The sequence below is a fragment of the Athene noctua genome, chromosome 2 (genome assembly GCF_965140245.1).
Source record: "Athene noctua chromosome 2, bAthNoc1.hap1.1, whole genome shotgun sequence".
NCBI classification, from domain to species: Eukaryota; Metazoa; Chordata; class Aves; order Strigiformes; family Strigidae; genus Athene; species Athene noctua.
Genome location: NC_134038.1, coordinates 10,549,542 through 10,570,173, shown reverse-complemented (window position 1 = coordinate 10,570,173; position 20,632 = coordinate 10,549,542). Strand labels below are relative to the sequence as shown.

The 20,632-nt window shown below is 38.0% G+C and overlaps 1 protein-coding gene across 2 annotated transcripts in view; it reads right to left on the bottom strand.

Moving 5' to 3' along the window:
• Positions 1–20,632, bottom strand: part of ADCY8 (adenylate cyclase 8) — a 134,292-nt gene that overhangs the window by 65,987 nt on the left and 47,673 nt on the right. For both annotated transcript variants that reach the window (XM_074898423.1, XM_074898425.1), the window contains exons 3-4: positions 14,928–15,058; positions 10,953–11,064 (exon numbers count right to left, since the gene is read on the bottom strand). In XM_074898423.1, the coding sequence (XP_074754524.1) occupies positions 10,953–11,064; positions 14,928–15,058 (243 nt within the window). The remainder of the gene's footprint in view (positions 1–10,952; positions 11,065–14,927; positions 15,059–20,632) is intronic.

The following is a 20,632-nucleotide window of genomic DNA, read 5'->3' as shown; positions in this document are numbered from 1 at the left end:
CCAGGGCATCCTTTCTGTCTCTTTTTTTACACTGGAAATAAATGAAAAACCTCTTTCTTGCCACTGATAATCCATCCCCACTTAAAGTTTCCATTGTCACTCTCAAGAAATCCCAACAGTTGTAGGAGCTAATCCAGTATCTGCATACCAAGGGTATCAAAGAAAGTGCCTTGCATTAGACTTGTACACTGGGGAAATGACGTTTATTTGGCATCCAGGTAGAGACATCCTTTACCGTAAGATAAAATACTGACTTTCTTTTCTTAAATATATATTAACAGTATCCTTATATACTGAAATAGCGTATTACTGTGTAATTGGATCATTATTTTAGAAGGTCCTTTGCTAGTGACCTGAATTACTAAAACTTTTGCAGTTCCCAGACAAGAAAAACAAGTGAGCTCAAGACTAGCTGTAAAATTTCCCAGGGTATTCTGCTGGCTTGGCACTCACAGGAAACAAGTAATGCACAGGAACAGGGAGCATAATAATTTAAAGACAGAGCTGCAAGTGTCTAGGGGCAGACAGTATCAAAAGTTGAGTCAGAGAATTGTTTTTATGATAGAGAATCATTAAAATAATAAGTGCAGTATTAACACTCAATCGGTAAAAACTCCAATGACAGAATATTAAAATGAAGACCACTCATTACTGGGGAGTAGGATAGTAATTTTCAAAACTGGTTCATTATACGACAGTAAAATTTGCCCTGTGGTTTTTATTTTAACTTTTCTCTTCACTTTCTGTCAACCTGTGGTGGAGGCTGCATTAATCAGAGGAGCAGAGATACACCAAAGCCACTGGGGAAGAGAAAACTTTAAGTAGGACATAGGAGCAAACATGAACACTGACTGTGCCTCAGGAATTGAGTACTAGCCAAATGAACAGGCTTCAGGTTATTATTCAAGATTTTGCCTAGGAAGAATAAAGCTTTGTAGTCAACCTCAGGGAAGTCTTTACAAACCCTAGAGTGGCACAGAGAACCTACACAATTGCACTCAAAGTCTTTGCAGAAGTCAGCTGAAGCTTCAAGGATGCCAGAAAGGGTAAAATCTGCTCTGGGCACAGGGCCAAAGTAAGCTGATTCACCCAAAAATCTCCTTAAACCATCAGTAAGAGCTGACTGTGTTTCAAGCTTTGGCTTACTCTCCAGCTAATACCATTGCTGGCTCTTGGAATGTGATGCCTAGCTGCCCAAGTTTCACAGGAAATTCAAGACCAAAGTCAGGCTTCTAAGATGTCAAAATTCATATGCCACTCTGCTCTTCCCTTGTCTCCTTCCCTTCAATCCCTCTGCAGACACACACAAGTGAACATTGGGTACTTTTCATATGGTTGCAACTGAAATTGTGTATCATAAAATCCATTGAAGCATTAATTTTTTACATATTTCCTCCTCAATGGAAAGAATGAGAGAATCAATTTTAGCACACTTTCCCACTTTCCACCTTTTTCTTTTTTTTTTCCTCCTCTCTAGAGTGTAACTATGAAACAAAGTTAACCAACAAGGAGCAAGGACTCAATGGCATAAATTAGTGCATGCCAAACTGCTAGTGGGTTTCCTTAAGCTTCTCTCTGTGTTCCCTGGTTAGACAAAACACAAAGAGATAAAGCTATTATAAAACACAGATTCTAAAGTTCTTTGACTTTTCTAATAGTGCCGCTCAATTGATTCATATTCTAATTGACATTTGTTTACATCCACAAAGTAAAAGGAACATTTATAATGTCATTTCAGTTTGACTGGGGTGGAGTAAAACAGAAGGCAGCACTTTAACTCCATTCAGATGCACTACAAATACATTACAACTGATAACCTCATAGTACAATAGAGAAAATAAAAGGGAAACCAGTCAATTTCCAGGAAAGAAAGAGAGAGAGAAAGAGGGTAAGAGGGAAAGAAAGAGAGAAAGAAAGAAAGAAAGAAAGAAAGAAAGAAAGAAAGAAAGAAAGAAAGAAAGAAAGAGAAAGATCTCAAGTAGTATCAAATTTTAGTATTATAATTACATTTTTACATGCAACATTTATCATGCAGTCTTGCACCTGTAGTACTTGCCTATCTGATGATATGGGAATGCCCTTTAAGTGAACATTTAATTCAGCACAGTTAGAGAACATAGTCTATAACAGAAAAAAAAATGCATCTGTTTGGTTCTTAATGACTTATTTAAACTGGCTGAAGTGCTGATTCCATTAAAGATAGATGAGACCTCTGTCACCTGGCTGCATGTCTCCTCATTTGCTGATCATCAGAACAAGGCAGCCCACTTCAAAAAGACGTGATTTTTATAAAAATAAGAAAGAAGAACCTTAATGCATAAGAAGACCTACTAATGAGGGTTTGTTTGCAAATGGAAGTGCATGTGTGTGACACAGGAAATCTGTTCAGCTGTACACAAATGTATGTTTTTTTCTTGTTGTGATACATCACCTCTACATTCATTTGCAAAGCCCAGAAAGTCATCTACAGGGTGAGATATCCAAACAGAGATGACTATATATAGGTGTCCATATGTCAGCCAGCAGTTAAGGCTGCCATTAGAGTCAAAGGAGAGCCATGCAATGCAGTCAGTGAAGCCTAGGGACTGACTCAGTAGTTGGTTGGGCTGCAGTTCAGTTGTTTACAGTTAGCTTCGGGTACATTGGTAAGACCCCTTGGTATGTGAGGCACCCACACAGGACTAACAGACATGACATAAGACATATGTCCCTCTGGAGCAGTGCAAGGGCCAGTCAGGGTGTCTCTATTGGCACAGGAAGCCCCAAGGAGCACTTACATGACTCCTTGTCTTCCTTGTTTTTCCTGTTAGTCAAATCATTATGACTGTTCAACATGAGATGTGTTACAGTCTGACCATATTGTCCTTACCTTTTTTATTCTTCCCTTATTTTTCCCATCATACCTATTTGAAAAGTAAACTGTGGATTCTTTAGCACTGGAAATGTTTCAGCTAGAAGAAGATAATTCAACAACTGCCAGGAAGGACAGTGGGCTAATGGTATCTGCCTTTGGCAGAGAAGGACTGCATGATCTCCTGAGATTCCACCTGATAATTCTATAGTTTAATCACATCTACGATTTAGACCAGATAATTTGTCAGGCTGATTGTATTAGTACATTAATGTTAGGTTCATGGCTAATGTGATAGACATGCTGTAGCTGTAAATAGGAGACAAGAGTTTTGCAAGGACCTACCTACTTTTCAGTGGTATAAAATTATAACAATAACATTCAAGATTTTTCTCACACACTAGAGCTCAAGCCTGCTTCCTAAAAGCATCTCACCGCACCAGTATCTAAGAGTTGCAAAATGATACTAAATGAAAATGAACAAAAACTGTAAACATGTGTGAAGAAACTGTAAAATGAGTAAATTATTTAAATAAGAGAAAATGCCCATACAAGAATTTTGATGCCACCAATATTACACTACAGTGTTAAATCCTTACCCTGTTGTGAGGCTATTATGATCTGCTCTTTATTTTATTCTATTCCTCTTTCCCTTCCCATAAGCGATTCCAGGAGTTGTCCTTGGGTGTGTAAATGGTAGCTGATATTATACAGACATTCACATAAGAATACATCAGCCTCTCACCCCTCCCCATATTCACTCAGTAATGTCATTTATTGAAGGTATCAATTAATTTCTCAACATGTCACAAATAGGGGCTTTTTTCCCCCTTGTTTACAGCTTCTCATTTGCTACAAGTGAAAGATTAAGGGGCCCAATTCTGCAGAGATCAATTGAAATCAGTAGAAATTTTGCCTGGGGATATTGAGCAGACTTAAGCACTCAACTATTAATAATCCTAGACAAATTCAGTGCCAAATTGATTACAAATCTTTTTTCCAAATCACATTAATCCAGAGCAACAGAAAATATGCAGATTTTTCATAAATAATTACCTCATATGTATGAATGATTTATGTTTAAGCTTATTAAATACACACTTAATGATTGGAAAGGAAACAAAGCAAACTGGCATTAGGCGGAGCTGGAAAAATGAGTTTCTCAAATACCGAGTTACTGAAAGACACAGTCAGAAACTTCATTAATATTTCTTGTTTCCTTGGGCTAAATTTCTGACAAGCGGAAAAAAGTGATTGTGTTTTATAAGTTATGCCACTTTGTCAATTCTGCCTGTGGTGAATTAATCACTTCACCTACTTTTGAAGGGAATCCCGCAGGCTAGTGAACAGCCCACAGAAAAGTCCACATTTGCAATTTTTATAATTTCTAGCTCAAAATTTAGAACATTGTGGATGGGGAATTACTGAGGCTGAACTACAGAACAAAGAGATCATACACATAAATCTTTTAAAAGGTGGCCAGAGTGAGAGGAGGCAGGGACTTGGCCTTTGTGTACAACAGCTCAGTTCCTGAAATGTTTGCCAAAGGTATAGGAAACTTAGATAAAAGGCCTTTCTCAGTATGAATGGGGTCTAGGCCAAAGCTCTTAACCATCAGGCTGTTTTGGGGTGGGCTGGAGAGAGAAAAGTCTGTCCAAATTCCTCCTATTGCAGCTCTATTGGTTTGGAAAACAGAGCTGGGACCTTGACAGAGCCAGATGGAGGGAAGTTCTTGAGTTCGGAGATGCAGACATAAAGGACGACCGGGTTTGGGTCATGGCTGCAAAGGCTGTTTCTATTCTTTATACATGTAAAGGGAAAAATATGGCATTCTTTCATCCTCTGACTGGATCAAGGAATACTTAAATATAGCCCTATATGAAATTCTTTTTACATAGTTTAACAGATCACATAAGGAATGTTTTATTTTTTTAGAATACCCTATAGCAGTGTGGTTAGGACTTCTCCAAGCTGAAATGGAAAATATGGCTTTGGGGTCTCTCATGCTGCAGAAGGAACTGAGGCACGTGAGTTTATAGTATATTATATCAACACTTCTGTCCCTTGCCATATGTGGAAGAAAACCAGCTGTGGCTGTTGTGTCTGGTGAGAAACAATCCTTGTCAGCTAGTGTTAATTAGTTGATTATGCTGTAAATATTAGGCACAGAAATCCCTGTTAGAAAGGTTCAAGGTGTGTTTCGTTCCTACTAAGGCAGGAACAATTCCTCATGGAAATTCTGCCCCTTGGGAATTTCTAGGACTGCAGATACATAAAGGGTGAGGTGCACATTTCTCAAGAATATACTTGTGAAGCCTAGATTTCATTCAAATGTCAATTTAGTAAAAAAAAAAGTGGTGGGTTGTTTTTTTTTTTTAGGTTTGGATTTACATAACTCTTAGTTCCTAAATCACCAAGAAGTTCTGAAAATAAAAATTTTATTTAATCTGTCATTTTCATCTGACTTTTTTCATAAAATACCTGTAGACTACCACTTCTAGAAGTGTTATGTGGACTGCAATTTTATTTGACTATTCAAGTCTTTTGATGATTTACTGGGCTCTTTAGCATCTGAAATACTAGAACTTTAGTAATAACATTGTTTAATAGTGCTGTTTTTTCACTAGTATTAGACAATTAATTATTAACATTGGTGTGGAGGGAAAACACCCCAGAATTAAGCACCGCAAAAAGAGCGTTCTCTCCCTCCCATTACTATAAATACATACAATGTTCTTATAATTAATTAATCCATACACGCATGAAGAAACTCACACCTTTATTTACTGTCAGGGTTTTTTTTAGGGAGTCTCTAGAGTCTTGCAGGTCATGTGCTTGAAGATCATTTCACAAAAGAACAAAGCACTGCCAGCTCAGAGGTTAAATGTGGTTAAAGCACTGCAACAGGAGTGTCTTTATTGAGACAAATAAGCCTTTAATGCCCTCTGTTCTTTCCTCTTTGACACCAGGTGGTGCAGGTATTGTACTGGGGCTATAGATTATGCATTCTTGTGCAACCTGCTAGTTAGGCTGGTTTCCAACCCTGGAAACCCTAATCAGAAGTGAGACTGTTGGAGGAATTTTTGACAGGTTTGCAATCTTCCAAGAAGGAATTTAACCAAGGTTACAGGAAAAAAACACCTTTCTTAGGAAAAAAAAAAAACAACAAACAAACAAAAAAACCAAATCCCACAACAAAAAAACCCACAAAAAAACAAACAAAACCCCAATAAAAAAATCAGTTGTTTAATAAGCAAAACCAGCCTGTGATTCACATTACATAAATAACTCTCCCACTAACATTGGGCTAGTGACATAAAGGGTAAAAAGGCTCATATTAAAGTGTGAATTTTCCATTCAGCACCTACAGTTCCTCTGAGTAAGAAGCACTGGTGTTCTGGTTTACCCTATAAGAACTGATGAGAGTAAAGAGATGAAGTCTCTTACAGGCCAGTCATTTTATCCTTATACAAACCCCAAGAGTTTTAATCTTTCAGGAGAAGATTTCTGTTTCAGAATCAATGCTTCATATTAAGGATAAATCTAAGACTCTGTGTTTGTCTTTGTGCACTCATCTAAACTAAAATGCTGTGGCTTGATTTTATCTTTAGGTCTCAGTATTGTTGGACTACCTCTCAGGTGCTGTTGCAAAAAAAGATTACAGATGCCAGCTCCGCTATTTAGGGTTTTAGTCTTTCCTGTTCTTCATATCTGAAACCGAACCTACACACAGTGTAGATACATCTAGAAATATGACAAATAATTTAAATCATAGTATTGGCTGACTTCTAGCACTGTAGGATGGCAGAAGAAAAACAAATGTCAAAAATAACTATTACTTCATGAAAGCAGAAACTTTTTCAGGCTTAAGTATTTTACTGAATGTCATCTTATTTCCTTTCTCCCTTCAAAATTTCTGACTAGGGAAAATATTAATATTAATTAAGTTTCTGTTTAGGCCTTTCAGTAGATGGATATATAGGGAAATCTTTTCTTCAGTTCTGTTTTATGCCAACATATTTTTCTTTCTTTCTTTCTAACTGTCACTTTTCTCTTTAATAACTATAAATCTTTTACAAATAATATAGAGTGATTAGAAAGGGGAATCAGCTGCACATAACAATATTAAATTTCTTCTTATAAGAAATATTGAATTGACTTCTAATTTTCATTCAAAGTGTTCTGTGGTAATGATACAAGTATTCTGAATTTGTTGTTATTAATTATATGCATCAACATATAATACTTGATGTAACCAACTGAAATTTAGAAAAAGTCTCAGAGCTCTCATAGCTTCTGCATTACATGAGAAAGAGGAAGGCAGAATAAGAGAAACAAGAAACTAAGCTAAATTACATCCTTCAATAAGTTGTGAAATAATGTCTTCTTTAATATTTGTTTTATATAAGATGATAGAGCAGATAAAAAAATTCTTTATATGGGATTATAAAATACTACTCTTATTTAGAAGTAAATAAGGATTTACAAGGATTTTCCTTAAAATCTAAAGAAACTGCCTCGAGCTTTCTGCAATTGATCTCTTTGCTTTGATGATAATTCTTAGCAAAACACAAGAGTTTGAGTAACTGTTTAATTTCAGGAGTTACGATAACTCTAGGTAAGAAACAGTTAAATGCTAGATCTGAAATCTAGATGTGAATGTGTAATCCTCATTAGTGGAAGATCCTTCTAGGGTGGTCTTGAAACGACTACTTTCCAAAAGGCATGACAAGGATTTACAGGCAAATATGAGACCATTGTTAAAAACATTTGCAGAAGGACTAAGACTGGTAGAATGATCAATTACCATGCAGGCATGGTGTTCCTAACAAGACAGCAAGACCATAAACCCCCCAAATAATATGTTTTAGTGCTACAGTGTCATCACTGTATGTTCAGAAATGTGATCTTTGGACAGCGATCAAGAGAAAAAATTAGGAATGGTAATGATCTGCCTCCACAACACTAGTGGAGCTTAGTCCAGGAACACTGCTACCAGTGCTAGTACATATGCCCTAAAAGACATTCTGAAAAATTGGAGACAGTCCAGAAAACTAGTCTCAAAATTTATTTGAAGGAATATCTTACAGAGAAAAAGCCTTGTAATGAGCTTGATCTGTTTCTTTTATCAAAAGGAAACCTGAAAAGTGGCTTGATCAAAGCACACAAATGTATTCCCAGAGAAATGCAGTGGCTACAAGACAGTTCTTGTGTCTAGGAAAAATAGGTCGTAGCAAGACTCAATGTATGCAATTCAAAGTCAGAAAAATAAAAAGAGAAACAAGCCATACTGAATTAACAGTAAGAGTGTTAAGGCACTGGAATAGACTTCCAAGATACACAAGTATTTCTCCATCCCCTGGGATCTTCAGATAAAGGTTGGACATTTTTCCAAGAGATACACCTTTGCCAGGTGTGAAAGATTTGCACAATATCACATGAGTAGGGTGACAGGTTCATGTAAATCACAAGTCCTTAAAATTTTGTTCATGGTTCAGTCAGTGCCCAAAATTTTTAAAAGTAAATGTTAAGTTGAATACAAGACTTAGGCCCTTATATTTTAGGCAGCTGGTGTCCCCATAAGAGTCCAGAACCTTGACTGAGAAGTCTTGGTTTCCTATGAAGTGCAGAGGGAGAGTTCATCTCATTGGGTTGGACAGAAACATCAAAAGCTATGTAGAGCTTCTGTTCCACTCTAGGGATGTTGAGCATCTCTGTTGTCAGGACATCCGGTAGGTATCATGACATCCAGGTCTCAGAAGCCACAAACAAAGAACACAACCAGAATGCCTTTCTTTTTAATAAATTTTAGTTATTCATGGTTAGATCACACTAATCTTTGTAGTTAAATCTGTTCAGCTTCTGCAGTGAGTCTTCCCTGTGTCTTTCACCTTTCAGAGGACTGACCTGGGTTAGGTTAGTCAGTGATATGTAGAAGAGCAAAGCAAATTCACAGACTTGGAAAGAAAATGCGTGAACAAGCCTAGAGTCCTGAATTTAGTGACTGGGACATTCACTTGAGGGATGACTGTCTTGATGATGAAGTTTTGCAGACAGAGTTCTTTCATCCCAAATGCTGCAAATTTCTGGGTAAGAAATTAATTGCTGTGTTAGACAAACTGGTGTGTTTACTACTGTTTCTTTAAAGTAAACTCACATACATTTTTGGAATACTCACTCCTATGAGGGCATATTCAATGTTCTCCATGAAGTTTTATGAGTTCAGGACTGTGACAGAAAGATTTCAAGAAGGTTGAAGTAGGAGATGTATGACAAACCACAGAGAAGGGGGAAACCTCTGTGCATTTAAAGAAGCAAAATTTTCAGTTCCTATAAAATGTTAAAACCAAGCAGAGTGCCTTCAGGGTTAAATGGCAAGTGAGGGAGGATTCTTTGGATCACACTTTTAGATGTAAATGCCTTTCTTGCTTTAACTCCTTTATTGAATCTAGTCCTTCTATACAAAGTCTCTGTTGGTTAAGTATAATTTATGGAATTATTAGAAAATATGGTTAACGATCATGAAGGAAGAATTTTTTCAACGAGGAATGCTAGGCAAAATTGAAATTAAAAGAAAGACAATAAGTCATATGACGTACATGTTTTCCCTAAAATACTTATGTGACATACATACATTTACTTTGGTTTACAATATGTTTCTTCAGTTGGGGTAGCTATTTTTGTCAAGCCATACAGAAGCAGACATTACTCCTATCAGCTTTCTAAAAGACAAGACTGAGGTAATTTCTTTTACCCTGCTTGATTTTTAATGTAAATCAGAATGATGAGGCTTTTTTGTTTGCAAAACAAATGTTGTAGATTACATTTTCCAATTTACCAGTGTCCAGGCAATGGGTTATGGCATCACTCTGTACATGAGAAAACACGTTGCTATTTGAGATAAAAATAGCTGACCCAAAAGAGATTTGAATAATTATAGAAGTCTTGCCTTTCTGGACTTTAATTTGCAATCTAAGAGACTACACCAAGAGTCTTACTGATAACTGTGCAATGTGTGCACAAATACCCCAAACCCCTGAGCCAGAAATATATAAAAATCAGTGAGGGTGTATATCAAAGAAAGTCACACTTGGATACCTTTATAGTAAATAGAGAGCATATCTAGAGAGCAGGTCAAATATATTCAGAATATAATTCATGTTTTCCCATAGTACGTGCTTATATTTGATTGGATAATTTATAATCTAAATTCCATTAAATATACTTCATTGCCTACACTAGCAGCCTTATTATCTAGCTCAGATGGTGACCCTTAAAGATAGTTAGAAAAGAAAGGAAAGGAAAGGAAAGGAAAGGAAAGGAAAGGAAAGGAAAGGAAAGGAAAGGAAAGGAAAGGAAAGGAAAGGAAAGGAAAGGAAAGGAAAGGAAAGGAAAGGAAAGGAAAGGAAAGGAAAGGAAAGGAAAGGAAAGGAAAGGAAAGGAAAGGAAAGGAAAGGAAAGGAAAGGAAAGGAAAGGAAAGGAAAAATAATATGTAAGTCTAGCAAAACTGAGCATGTTTTCTGATTGTATTTCTGTGATTTGCTTTTTTTTCTAATCAGTACTCATTAAATAACAACTAATTTGCCTATCATAATTTTTTTTTCTACTGTGTTTAATTACTTTAATTGTTGCATTAGATAAAATCCAACTTAAAGGTTGCAAAACTTGCTAGTAACTAACCATTAAAATGGCTGTGGTGGGTGATTAAATGACCTTTAAATGAACAGGTTGTTTAACTTTCCTTAGTTTTTAGAAGAAAAGTCAAAATAAAGTTATGGTCTTTAAAAAAAATAATTTTCCAGCAAGGACCAGAACTATTAAACTTCCTTAGAAACTGTGGTAGGTGATCTGCTTTCATACCATTCTTGGTCTAACACTACAGAAGCACAAAGTTCTGATGACTCTTTGAGCTCTCACATGCTATCAGAACCCATCCTTTCTGATAAAACCTGTCAGTGTCTTCCAACCTCAATGGCTATATAAAATCCCAGTTGGGAACATCTGGATGCATATTGTTCAATGTGATCAGGGTATTTCTCAAAACTCCCAAATACAGAGTTGGCTTCATATCTTTTTGCAAATAAACTGTGTTTAACTTACATGTGCTAGTCGATCAAATCTGGCAAAGAGTTCATTCAGCATTCGGACCAACTCCTGGGCTGATAGAGTTGTTGAGAGGTTGGTGAATCCTTTAACATCTGCAAAAAGAATACTAAAAAAAGAAGAGATATTAATGTTGCAGCCTATCTCCTTTGATAACAGAATGTCCTAAGTAACAAAGATCTTCTAGTAATTTACTAGTGAAGGAACATTTTAAAGTCTTGCTACCTGTCCACTAGACTTGCAGAGATTCTGGGGTACTGAATGTAAATATTGAAGGGACTAAAGAAATAGTACCAAGTATGAGAAAGGGTCTTGCAAAAAATGTGTTATGCAATTTTGGATTTTCAAAGCATTCAGGAAGATATAGTAAAGCCTTAATAAACACAGTTGTCCCTGTTTATCAGTGAGAAGACTAAATATGGTGCGCCCAAAATATAGAGGGATGTATGAACAGATAGACTTGGAACCCAGTTGTCTATTAGTGTCTGACAGTGTTCTTTGAAGGTATGTTTATATATAGCTGTTTTTTACCGTGGAATGGACCTTAAAGCTCATCTAGTTCCAACCCCTGCCATGGGCAGGGACACCTTCCACTAGCCCAGGTTGCCCAAAGCCCTGTCCAACCTGGCCTTGAACACTGCCAGGGAGGGGGCAGCCACAGCTTCTCTGGGCAACCTGTGCCAGTGCCTCACCACCTTCACAGTGAAGAATTTCTTCCTAATACCCAACTAAATCTACCCTCTTTCAGTTTAAAACCATTACCTTTCATCTTACCCCTCCACTTCCTAACAAAATATCTCTTGTTATCTTTCCTGTAGCCCCTTTATAGCAAGGCTGCTATAAGGTCTCCCTGGAGCCTTCTCTTCTCCAGGCTGAACAACAACAATCCTCTCAGCCTGCCATCCCAGGGGAGGTGCTCCAGTCCCCTAACCATCCTCATGCCCCTCCTCTGGAGCCACTTGAGCAGGTTCCTGTCCTTCTTACACTGGGGGTCCCAGAGATGAAAACAGTATTCCAGCTGAGGTCTCATGAGAGCAGAGCACAGGGGGAGAAGCACCTCCCTTGACCTGCTGGTCACACTTCTCTTGATGCAGCCCAGGATATGGTTGACTTTCTGGGTTATGAGTGCATATTGCTGGTTCATATCCAGGTTTTCATCCACCATTACCCTTAAGTCCTTCTCTGCAGGACTGCTCTCAATCCACCCATCATCCAGCCTGTATTTGTGCTTGGGATTGCCCTGACCAATGTGCAGGACCTTGCACTTGACCTTGTTGAACTTCATGAGGTTTGCATGGGCCCACCTCTCAAGCCTGTCAAGGTCCCTCTGGATGACACATCCTTTCCCTCCTGTATATCGACTGCACCACACAGCTCGGTGTCTGGCAAAATTGCTGAGGGTGCACTGAAATCCTCTGTACATTTCACAAACAAAAATGTTAAAAAGCACTGGTCCCAATACTGTTCCCTGAGGAACGCCACTCATCACTGGTCTTCACTTGCACATCAAATCATTGACTGGAACTCTTTGAGTGTGACCACCCAACCAATTCCTGGAGATGACCTCTTTAACCAAGTGGTAAACGATAGGACAAGAGGTAATGGCCTTAAATTGTGCCAGGAAAGGTTTAGACTAGATATTAGGAAGCATTTCTTTACAGAAGGGGTTGTTAGGTGTTGGAATGGGCTGCCCATGGAGGTGGTGGAGTCCCCATCCCTGGAGGTGTTTAAGAGTCAGGTTGACATAAAGCTGAGGGATCTGGTGTAGTTGGGAACTGTCAGTGTGAGGTTAATGGTTGGACTGGATGATCTTCAAGGTCTTTTCCAACCTAGATGATTCTGTGATTCAAGAAGAATGAAGTCGGCAGATCTGTGGGAACTGATGCAAAACCAAAGGTGGGCCAGGTGAGCGTGACCACTGATTCAATTGAACAATGGGTGGTGCACTCCATTCTCCCTCAATGTATGCACAGAACCCATGCTTCACCTTTTCCCCATTTCTCATGGAAATGAGTTTGTGGAATACCTGCCTCTCTTTGTCTAGTATGCAAATCAGCTGATGAGCTTAAAAGGCAACAGAGAACTTTGTTGTGTGTGCACCCACCACTGAAGAACAGAAGACTGAGGACCAACAGGACACTGCTGGATCCATGGTGGTGACTGTTCTTGTGACTCTATTCCAGATGTTTTTTTGATTTCTGTCTTTTCCTTCCATTCTGTGCTATTGCTGCCACTTCACTTTTAATAATAAAAACTGGTTTGGGTGTACAGCATTTGACCTAATCTTGCTCTTGGGATCATACTGAAACCTCCCCCAACATTGGATAGGGACAATTGTCTACTTTAATAGTAATTTTCAAAAGACACATATCAAGCTGGCATAGACTGGAAATAACCCAAATGAACCTCGTTAGCACTTCAAAGTCAACTAATAACTTGTGTTACAATCTAAGTAGCTGAAGATCTTTCATTTGTGCTGAATAAGATCACAATTTGACAGTGTCTGAGAATACCAAGGTAACCAATAAATATAGTAATGATCAGGTCGACAATAAAATATGACGAATGATAATTCAACTAATCATCCAATATATGGGCTGGTAAGGGTTTGGGTGAGATTTAAATAAGAGGCTCACAAACTGGGTAAGATTTTTACTAGTGAGAAAAAAAAAAAAAAAAAAGATAAAGTACCAAACTACCCAAAGAGGAATGAATATTACTAGTAACCTAAACTGATAATTTTTACAATTTTCATTATCAAATCCACAAAAAAACTCTTAACTGGATATTAATTTTAGCAATTGGTTTAGGTAGTGTTCTGTGCTAAACATTTAGGAAAAAATAAGGTGAAACCCAACTTTGAAAAGACCTAGTCCCTGCCAGCATGCTCAGGAATCAACCAGTATTTCTACTCTAAATCTTCATTTTAAATCTCTTTCAAGCATAAATTATGTTTCAGTTTTTCACCCCTGACTAGGACTGTTTTCCATTCAAAGAGAAGGTCCATCTTCTCCCGACTTTGATTCTTCTACAGCAAGACTTACTCTGAGAATGAAAAAGGGTAATAGAAGACACTTTAGTCTAGTGCCGTTCATACCTTTTGTAAGGGTCCTTGATACTTTCCTCCAAATTTAATAAAATGTCTGAGCTACTGCACAGCCACAGAAGCAGCAGATATTTACTCTTTTGCAAAAGTTCCAGTTATGTCTATATCTCGTTCAAATAAAGTTATATTTGGGTTTCATCAAAAGGCAAAATACATGTTTTTCTAGCAAACTCCCACCATATCCAAGGATGCTTATTTTTCACTTCCTTCAGTGATGGCCAGTGATGTTACTGGTTTAGCTAAATATCTGATGGTTGGGAACCACAATAAAATCAGAGCTTTGGTAACATCATGGAGTGGAAGCTGACCATTCTGGTGTAAATGTACAATTAGAACTTACTATCTCGAGTAGCATCTCATAGGATAACTATCACCTTCCTTGTAACTAATTTCAGGAGAGACAAAATTTAGAGAGGGGAATCAAAAAGGGAAATGAAATTAAGAAAATTATAATAAGAATGAATGAAAATAGCTACTGAACAGAGGCTCCACATGACATGTCACATGACATTGAGAGCATCTTACAAGTCTCCATCTCATTTCTCAGTGTGTGGGGTCAGCCAGAAGATTGTGGCAGAATATGTGTTCATGTGCAGACAGGTCTCCCCTTTCTGTGAAACCCTTAATTAGAGTGAAAAAATACACAAGTGGTCCAGGCCTAGTGCTCAGTTCAAATGGGTCTTGCCATGGCAAATGCATCCAGCCATCCTGATGAGTAAAAGAAAGCACCAAAGTACTTCTCTGCTCGGGGATTAAACAAGTGTACACTAATTTTCTAATTAACAAACGAATAAAGCAACAGAAAGGAAACTCTCAAACAAGAGACACTTAGACCTTAAACATTAAAGAGAGGGTCCTCCACCCACCTGACATTCTCATAACGATGAATGTAGATCTTATGAAACTGGTGTTGCAAATGTTCATCTTCTACGTTGGTCATATCATTTATCATTTCCAGGACTACAAACCGTGGTAAGACAGATAGCACCAGCCGTTCCTGGTGGAAACAAAGAGGAAACCAAAGTCATCGTCAGTTTGTATTAGTACTTCACATAAAACTGATCGAGCTCTGACTTATTTAAAGAACTGGATAACTGGAAACAGAAGATGGGACCCTGCCCACTAAAAGTTGTAGCTCAGACCATTTGTGGTAGTTCACATTACCAAGTGATTATGGACACTTTTCTCTCCTTCCCTTCCTAGACATTCTTCCCTTTAATGTTTTAAGATGACTTGATGATTATTTTAAAGAACCATCCTACTTATGATCTCCGTTACAAACTTCTCACTAAACATCACTTACAAACATATCAAGCACTACACTTCAGGCAGCGGTAGCTTGATTACCAGATACAGGTCAGAGGAATTTGAAAGTCCTCAGCAGCAAGTAGGGTCAAAAGTTTATTGTTGCTTATTTACTAGAACCTACAGACTGTGTGTTTAACATTCATAAACTGTATCATTAATAATAAAGCTGGAGAATAAATAAAGCAAAAAATATGAGAAAAACCTGACTCCACTTAGTGAAAAGGACAGCATTTAGAGAAAGCTTAGTTGTATTGTCAGAGATTAAAGACAGAGATAATATAAACTAATTCACACCTAATAAATGTTTTACAGGACAGATTTAGCCATAGACTAATTTGTGTTAACAGGGTTACAGTAGTTAACAGGAACTAAGTTTTAAAGTGACTTGGGAATCTCAGAGTCTTCTCAACAGTCTGTGGCATTGAAGTGTTTATATGATTTTGATAAGTGGGACTGGGTTTCAAAGTTCCTGGAAAACTCTACACATAGTCTCAAAAATAAGCTTATATGTATCAGTGAAGCAGGTTTCCAGGGTGATTCATTTGGCCTGTGGCCCTCTTTATCACTTTTTTGAAGATCCCCCCCAGGACAGATTGTGGGCTGAGCTGTTCTGCTGAAACAGAGCTGACCATTCTTTTTCCCAAAGGTCTTGTACAACCGCCCTGTCCCATAATGTATTGACATCTATTCACATCAATGTACGCCACATGTAAGGGCTGTACAATAGCAGCCATCAAAACAGTTCGTGGAACATATATTAGCCTTCTCCCACACCCAAAAGCATGTGGGAGTGGGGAGTGGGTTTTTCTGCAGATGACAGCCTGCTCCTGGCCATCTTTTGGACCCTAAGGGAACAGATAGGCTTTCACTCATTCATTTTATTGACATTCATGGCAGAGTGCCTGTCAAGAAAGAATAAACTAATTTATTGGGATGTTTGCATGGGGTGATGCTCACAGAGTCTCAAATCTCCCAAAACGGACAGTTGGTTGCTTGTGGGGGCAGGAGTCTCCATTGCAAGGGTCCTCATGCCAGTATCTTCAGCTAGGTCTTGGTATATTTTAACCACATAGTAAACATTTCTTAAATATCTAAACTACCTACAAAAAACTGGTTCCATAGACCATTTCTTCAAGGACAGTTTCTACTGGGCATTTACAAACGTCTTATCTATGCACAATTTAATCACTTCAAGATTAGGAATCATCTAGAAAAGGTCCTGGATGGGACCTTCCACCAAAAATATTAATTAAGACACTTACTTAAACATATAAATGGGACTAGACAAAGAAGGATTTACTGGAAATTTCTAGAACTGCCCAAATTTCCAAGCTCCTGTAAGAGTCCATCAACGTTTAATTCTGAAGTTTCGGTCAATCTTCTTTCAGGGTGGTTTCAGGTTAGTCCATTGTGTCCAACCAGTCTGTTTTCTCATCTATACAGATGACTAGTCAAGAAGTTGTTGGATCACACAGAGAACTGGGGATGTAAGTCTTACTGTGTGAGCACATACACATGTCTCTGGTTCTAGACCACAATTATGAAAATCAGTTCTTTAGTTATAATTGTAAATTGAATCCCTTAGCTCTTTTCACGCATGTAGATGTGCTACACAGTTCTGAGAAGGGCTGACTGTTCTGCTCATGTGCAATAGGTCTAGCCATGTGCTCTGTTACTGGAGGAAGCTACATGAGCTCCCTGAGCTGGCATTTGCAGATTGTGCATCCAGGACTCAGGGCTAGCATGTCTCTTGACTGACTGATTTAGGTAATGAAGAATGCAAATGAATTTATATAAAGCCATTCAAACTGGCCCTCTCTACTAGAAAGACTGGAGAACATATTTAGCATTTCTAATGAGCTTTGTCTGTGTCTCAGAAACACACAGGAAGAGTAAACTATTGAGACGTTGAAGTGACATAATTATATATATGCACGTGTTTATTATTGTATATTATTAATGTATATTAACAATCAGTGTATATTAGCTTATTATTAGTGTGTATATACAGTACATCAGAGCATATTAATGTACATATACATATAGTATTAGTGTATAAGTACATGCACACACATACACAAAAGTGTTGTTTTCCAACACCTGTCATAACAACTAACCACATTTAAGTAGGGTAAGGCAAGCCCTTGGAAGATTATTCAATTCTTTCATGAAAGCCCTAGATCACCCCCCAAGAGATTTTACAATGTCCCTATTTCAGAAGCTCATCAGTTTGACAGCTTTGAAAGATTTTGCAGGTATCCCACTCAAATCGGTTTCTCTAAAAATTAAGCTTTCTTTGTATTCTTTCAAAGGTATGGATAATCACTGATTGCTGTCTTCTCTGTAATAACCTTTCTGTACTGAAATACTGTTACTGTGTCCTCCTGACCTCAGTCTTTCTTTTCTAGACTAACCAGATTTCTCCAGTATTGGACTATATCACTCTAAATCATTCAGGCAAAGCTAGCAGTTTTTCACTGAACGGACTCCAAAATATTAAATAATCTTTTGCTCTACAGGATTGCAAAGAGTGAAATTTTATTGAATTAAAGAAGAGAATATCAGTTCTGTAAGCTAGTTATCACCCAATTTCAGATAACATTTTGGGGAATAGGATAAGTCTAGGAAGAGCCAGATGTGAACTTCCACATCAGGCACATATGGAGACTGTAAAGAGGTGGAAGACAATGATGAAGAAAGTCCTCTAAGTCAATGCCCAGAGAGGAAATACAGTGCAGTGTGAATCTATTCCTGTATTTCCAAAGCAGCTAAGTGACACTACTGTGGAGAAAGCACTTATATAGTACCAAACCATATACGGGGTGGATGTGGTTTCCAGACCAACTCTTCCCTTTCATACTTAGAAAAGGAAGCTATTTCCATAAACCCTTTCCCCATCCCACTCCACCCCACCCACACACTTAAAGAAAGACCCTTCACAAGTTTGGGAATTGAGACCAGTGTTAAACCCAGACCGGAAACAGGAGGTAAAAGTTATCAATAAATCTGTTTCAGAAAAGAAATTGTGCAGTTTTCAAAATCTCTTTACTGAAAATGTCAGTATGCAACAAAATAAGTAATTAAAAATCATGTTATCTAAATATTTGATGAGAAAAAGCATGAGTCCTGAAAACAACCTCATCAGTTTTAAGATGTTCAGAAATTCTAATAGGTTGCAGCTCTTTAGAGCTAAGTCTTACTCAGGCTTTTAAACTGTAAGGAAACAAACTCTTCATTACCACTATTGTCAAGAAATTCTTAATCGGAAAGGAGATGTGAAGTAAGACATAAGATTAATTCCAGAGGAGCCCTGGTGTAGGACAGAGCCCATCTCGTAAAATCTAATTACTAGTATGAAGCTGTGTTATCACAAACATGGTAAATAGAAGTGTTTGTTTGTGACCATCTCTAGGCAGGTTTGATCCAAATCTTAACATTAATTTCTGATTTTTTTTGGTCAGCTAAGTCAGCCTGGTTTTGTTTTGTGTCCTGTTCTAGCCAGTCAGGTGAAAAAATTAATTCTTGCCATCATTTCTTGGCAATGGCCATCTTCTTTGATTCCTATTGCCTTAACTTGGGCTGAAGACATAGCCGAGGATAAAAGGCAATTTTAAGTTGATTTAGAAGAATCTAGTTATTTCTTGTACCAGCTCTAAGAAGACCACCATCCCTACTGAGTACTATACAAGTGAAAATACACTCCACAGGTGATACGGTGCTTCTTGACATGGAAATCCTAAATCTCACAAAAGCGAAGGGTTTTGATTCTGAGCTTTCAGATTCTCCTGTCACCATAATGGTATCTTGGCATTTAGCTTTGCACTACTTCGCTTCCTTTCTGGCTGCAGTTGCTTGCCCCCATGTTTTAACACACTCCAGTGAGATGATATTTAAGGATGAAGACTGGGCAACTTTTCACAAGTACCAAAGTACAAAGCACTCAGGAGTCCTGGCTTCAGTTCCTCTCTGTACTATGAGTTTTTTTGTGGAAGATTAAACATGTTATATACACTTTCTGACTACTGCCGGAGACACTGATGTTGAGGCTGTTGTGGGGCAACTTGATATTAGGAATGTTAGTTTATTTTATATCTTGTGGGGTATGTCCCTTCTTGAAGGGAAAAAGTTGCTCAGAGAGAACCAGACAAAGCAAAGAGGAATGATAGGTGGAATGAGAGAAGGCAGAACAGTCATGAAAATGGTGTTTCTGATGCCAGCAGGATTAGATGTTGTGTATGAAATGTAGCCATAAATGAAACATCTGAAAAAATGAAGGAACCCCTCTCCAGCAATTTGTAGGAGGCAGTATTGTTTCTAAATTACAACTTCTACAGTGAAGATCATTAAGAATTCCCACTCTGTGCAGTCTTAGTCAGTAGTCGGTAAACAATCCTCTGCTACAATGAAAACACATTGTGGAAAACCACCTTCATTTGTCTAAATGGCAGCCCCAGCTGAGGTGAACCGTATGTTTACTTAAGAAGGTGAAACACATGCTGCTAATAGCCTTCTCTGGAGTGGAGGTGTGTAATGCTCCACTCAGAGATGGCAACTTTCTCCTGGGCTTCTGCCTGCATAACATGGTAATGTGAAAGATGAGAGAACAGAGACTCTACTAATTTTAATCCACCTGTTTTACAAACCTTTACTAAATCAAGAGATGCCTTCAAGAGGGAGAGAAAAAAAATATCCAAGGCAGTGATACCTGATATAGAGCAGGCAGTGAGCAATCATGCAGTGAGCTCATCCTTTATTCTGGTAAAAAGCCCAGCTCAGACATTCCATTTCCTCATACAAGGTGGTACTAATTTTAGCACATCTACATTGGCTTGACTTTCTTTCACCCTTCCTACCTGGGAATTCTCCACTCTTCTTCTGTTGTGTTGTTTCTGATAATAGCAAGAAGAAAATCCATCCCTCAGGAGGTCCCCCTTACACCCATGCAAACCCAGGTTTTCACAGGAATGTCTAGCTCTAAGGTGGCTCCACTCTCAAGCAAATGTCCTATGGCATCTTAAGATGGAATGTTTAGGAAGAGTTACTGATTGATATTCCAGAAACCAGAAACATTTCTGATATTTTGTGTCCTTCACTCTCCTATAACAGAAGGCACTTAGGTTATATATTCTCTTATTCCTTCAGCATTAAGATACATTGCTTGATATGACTATATAATATATCCACCCTTTGAATAAATCAGATCAGTGTTTCATGGAGCCATGTGATTAAAGTGGTAAGTTCCTGTGAAGATATTTTCACAATG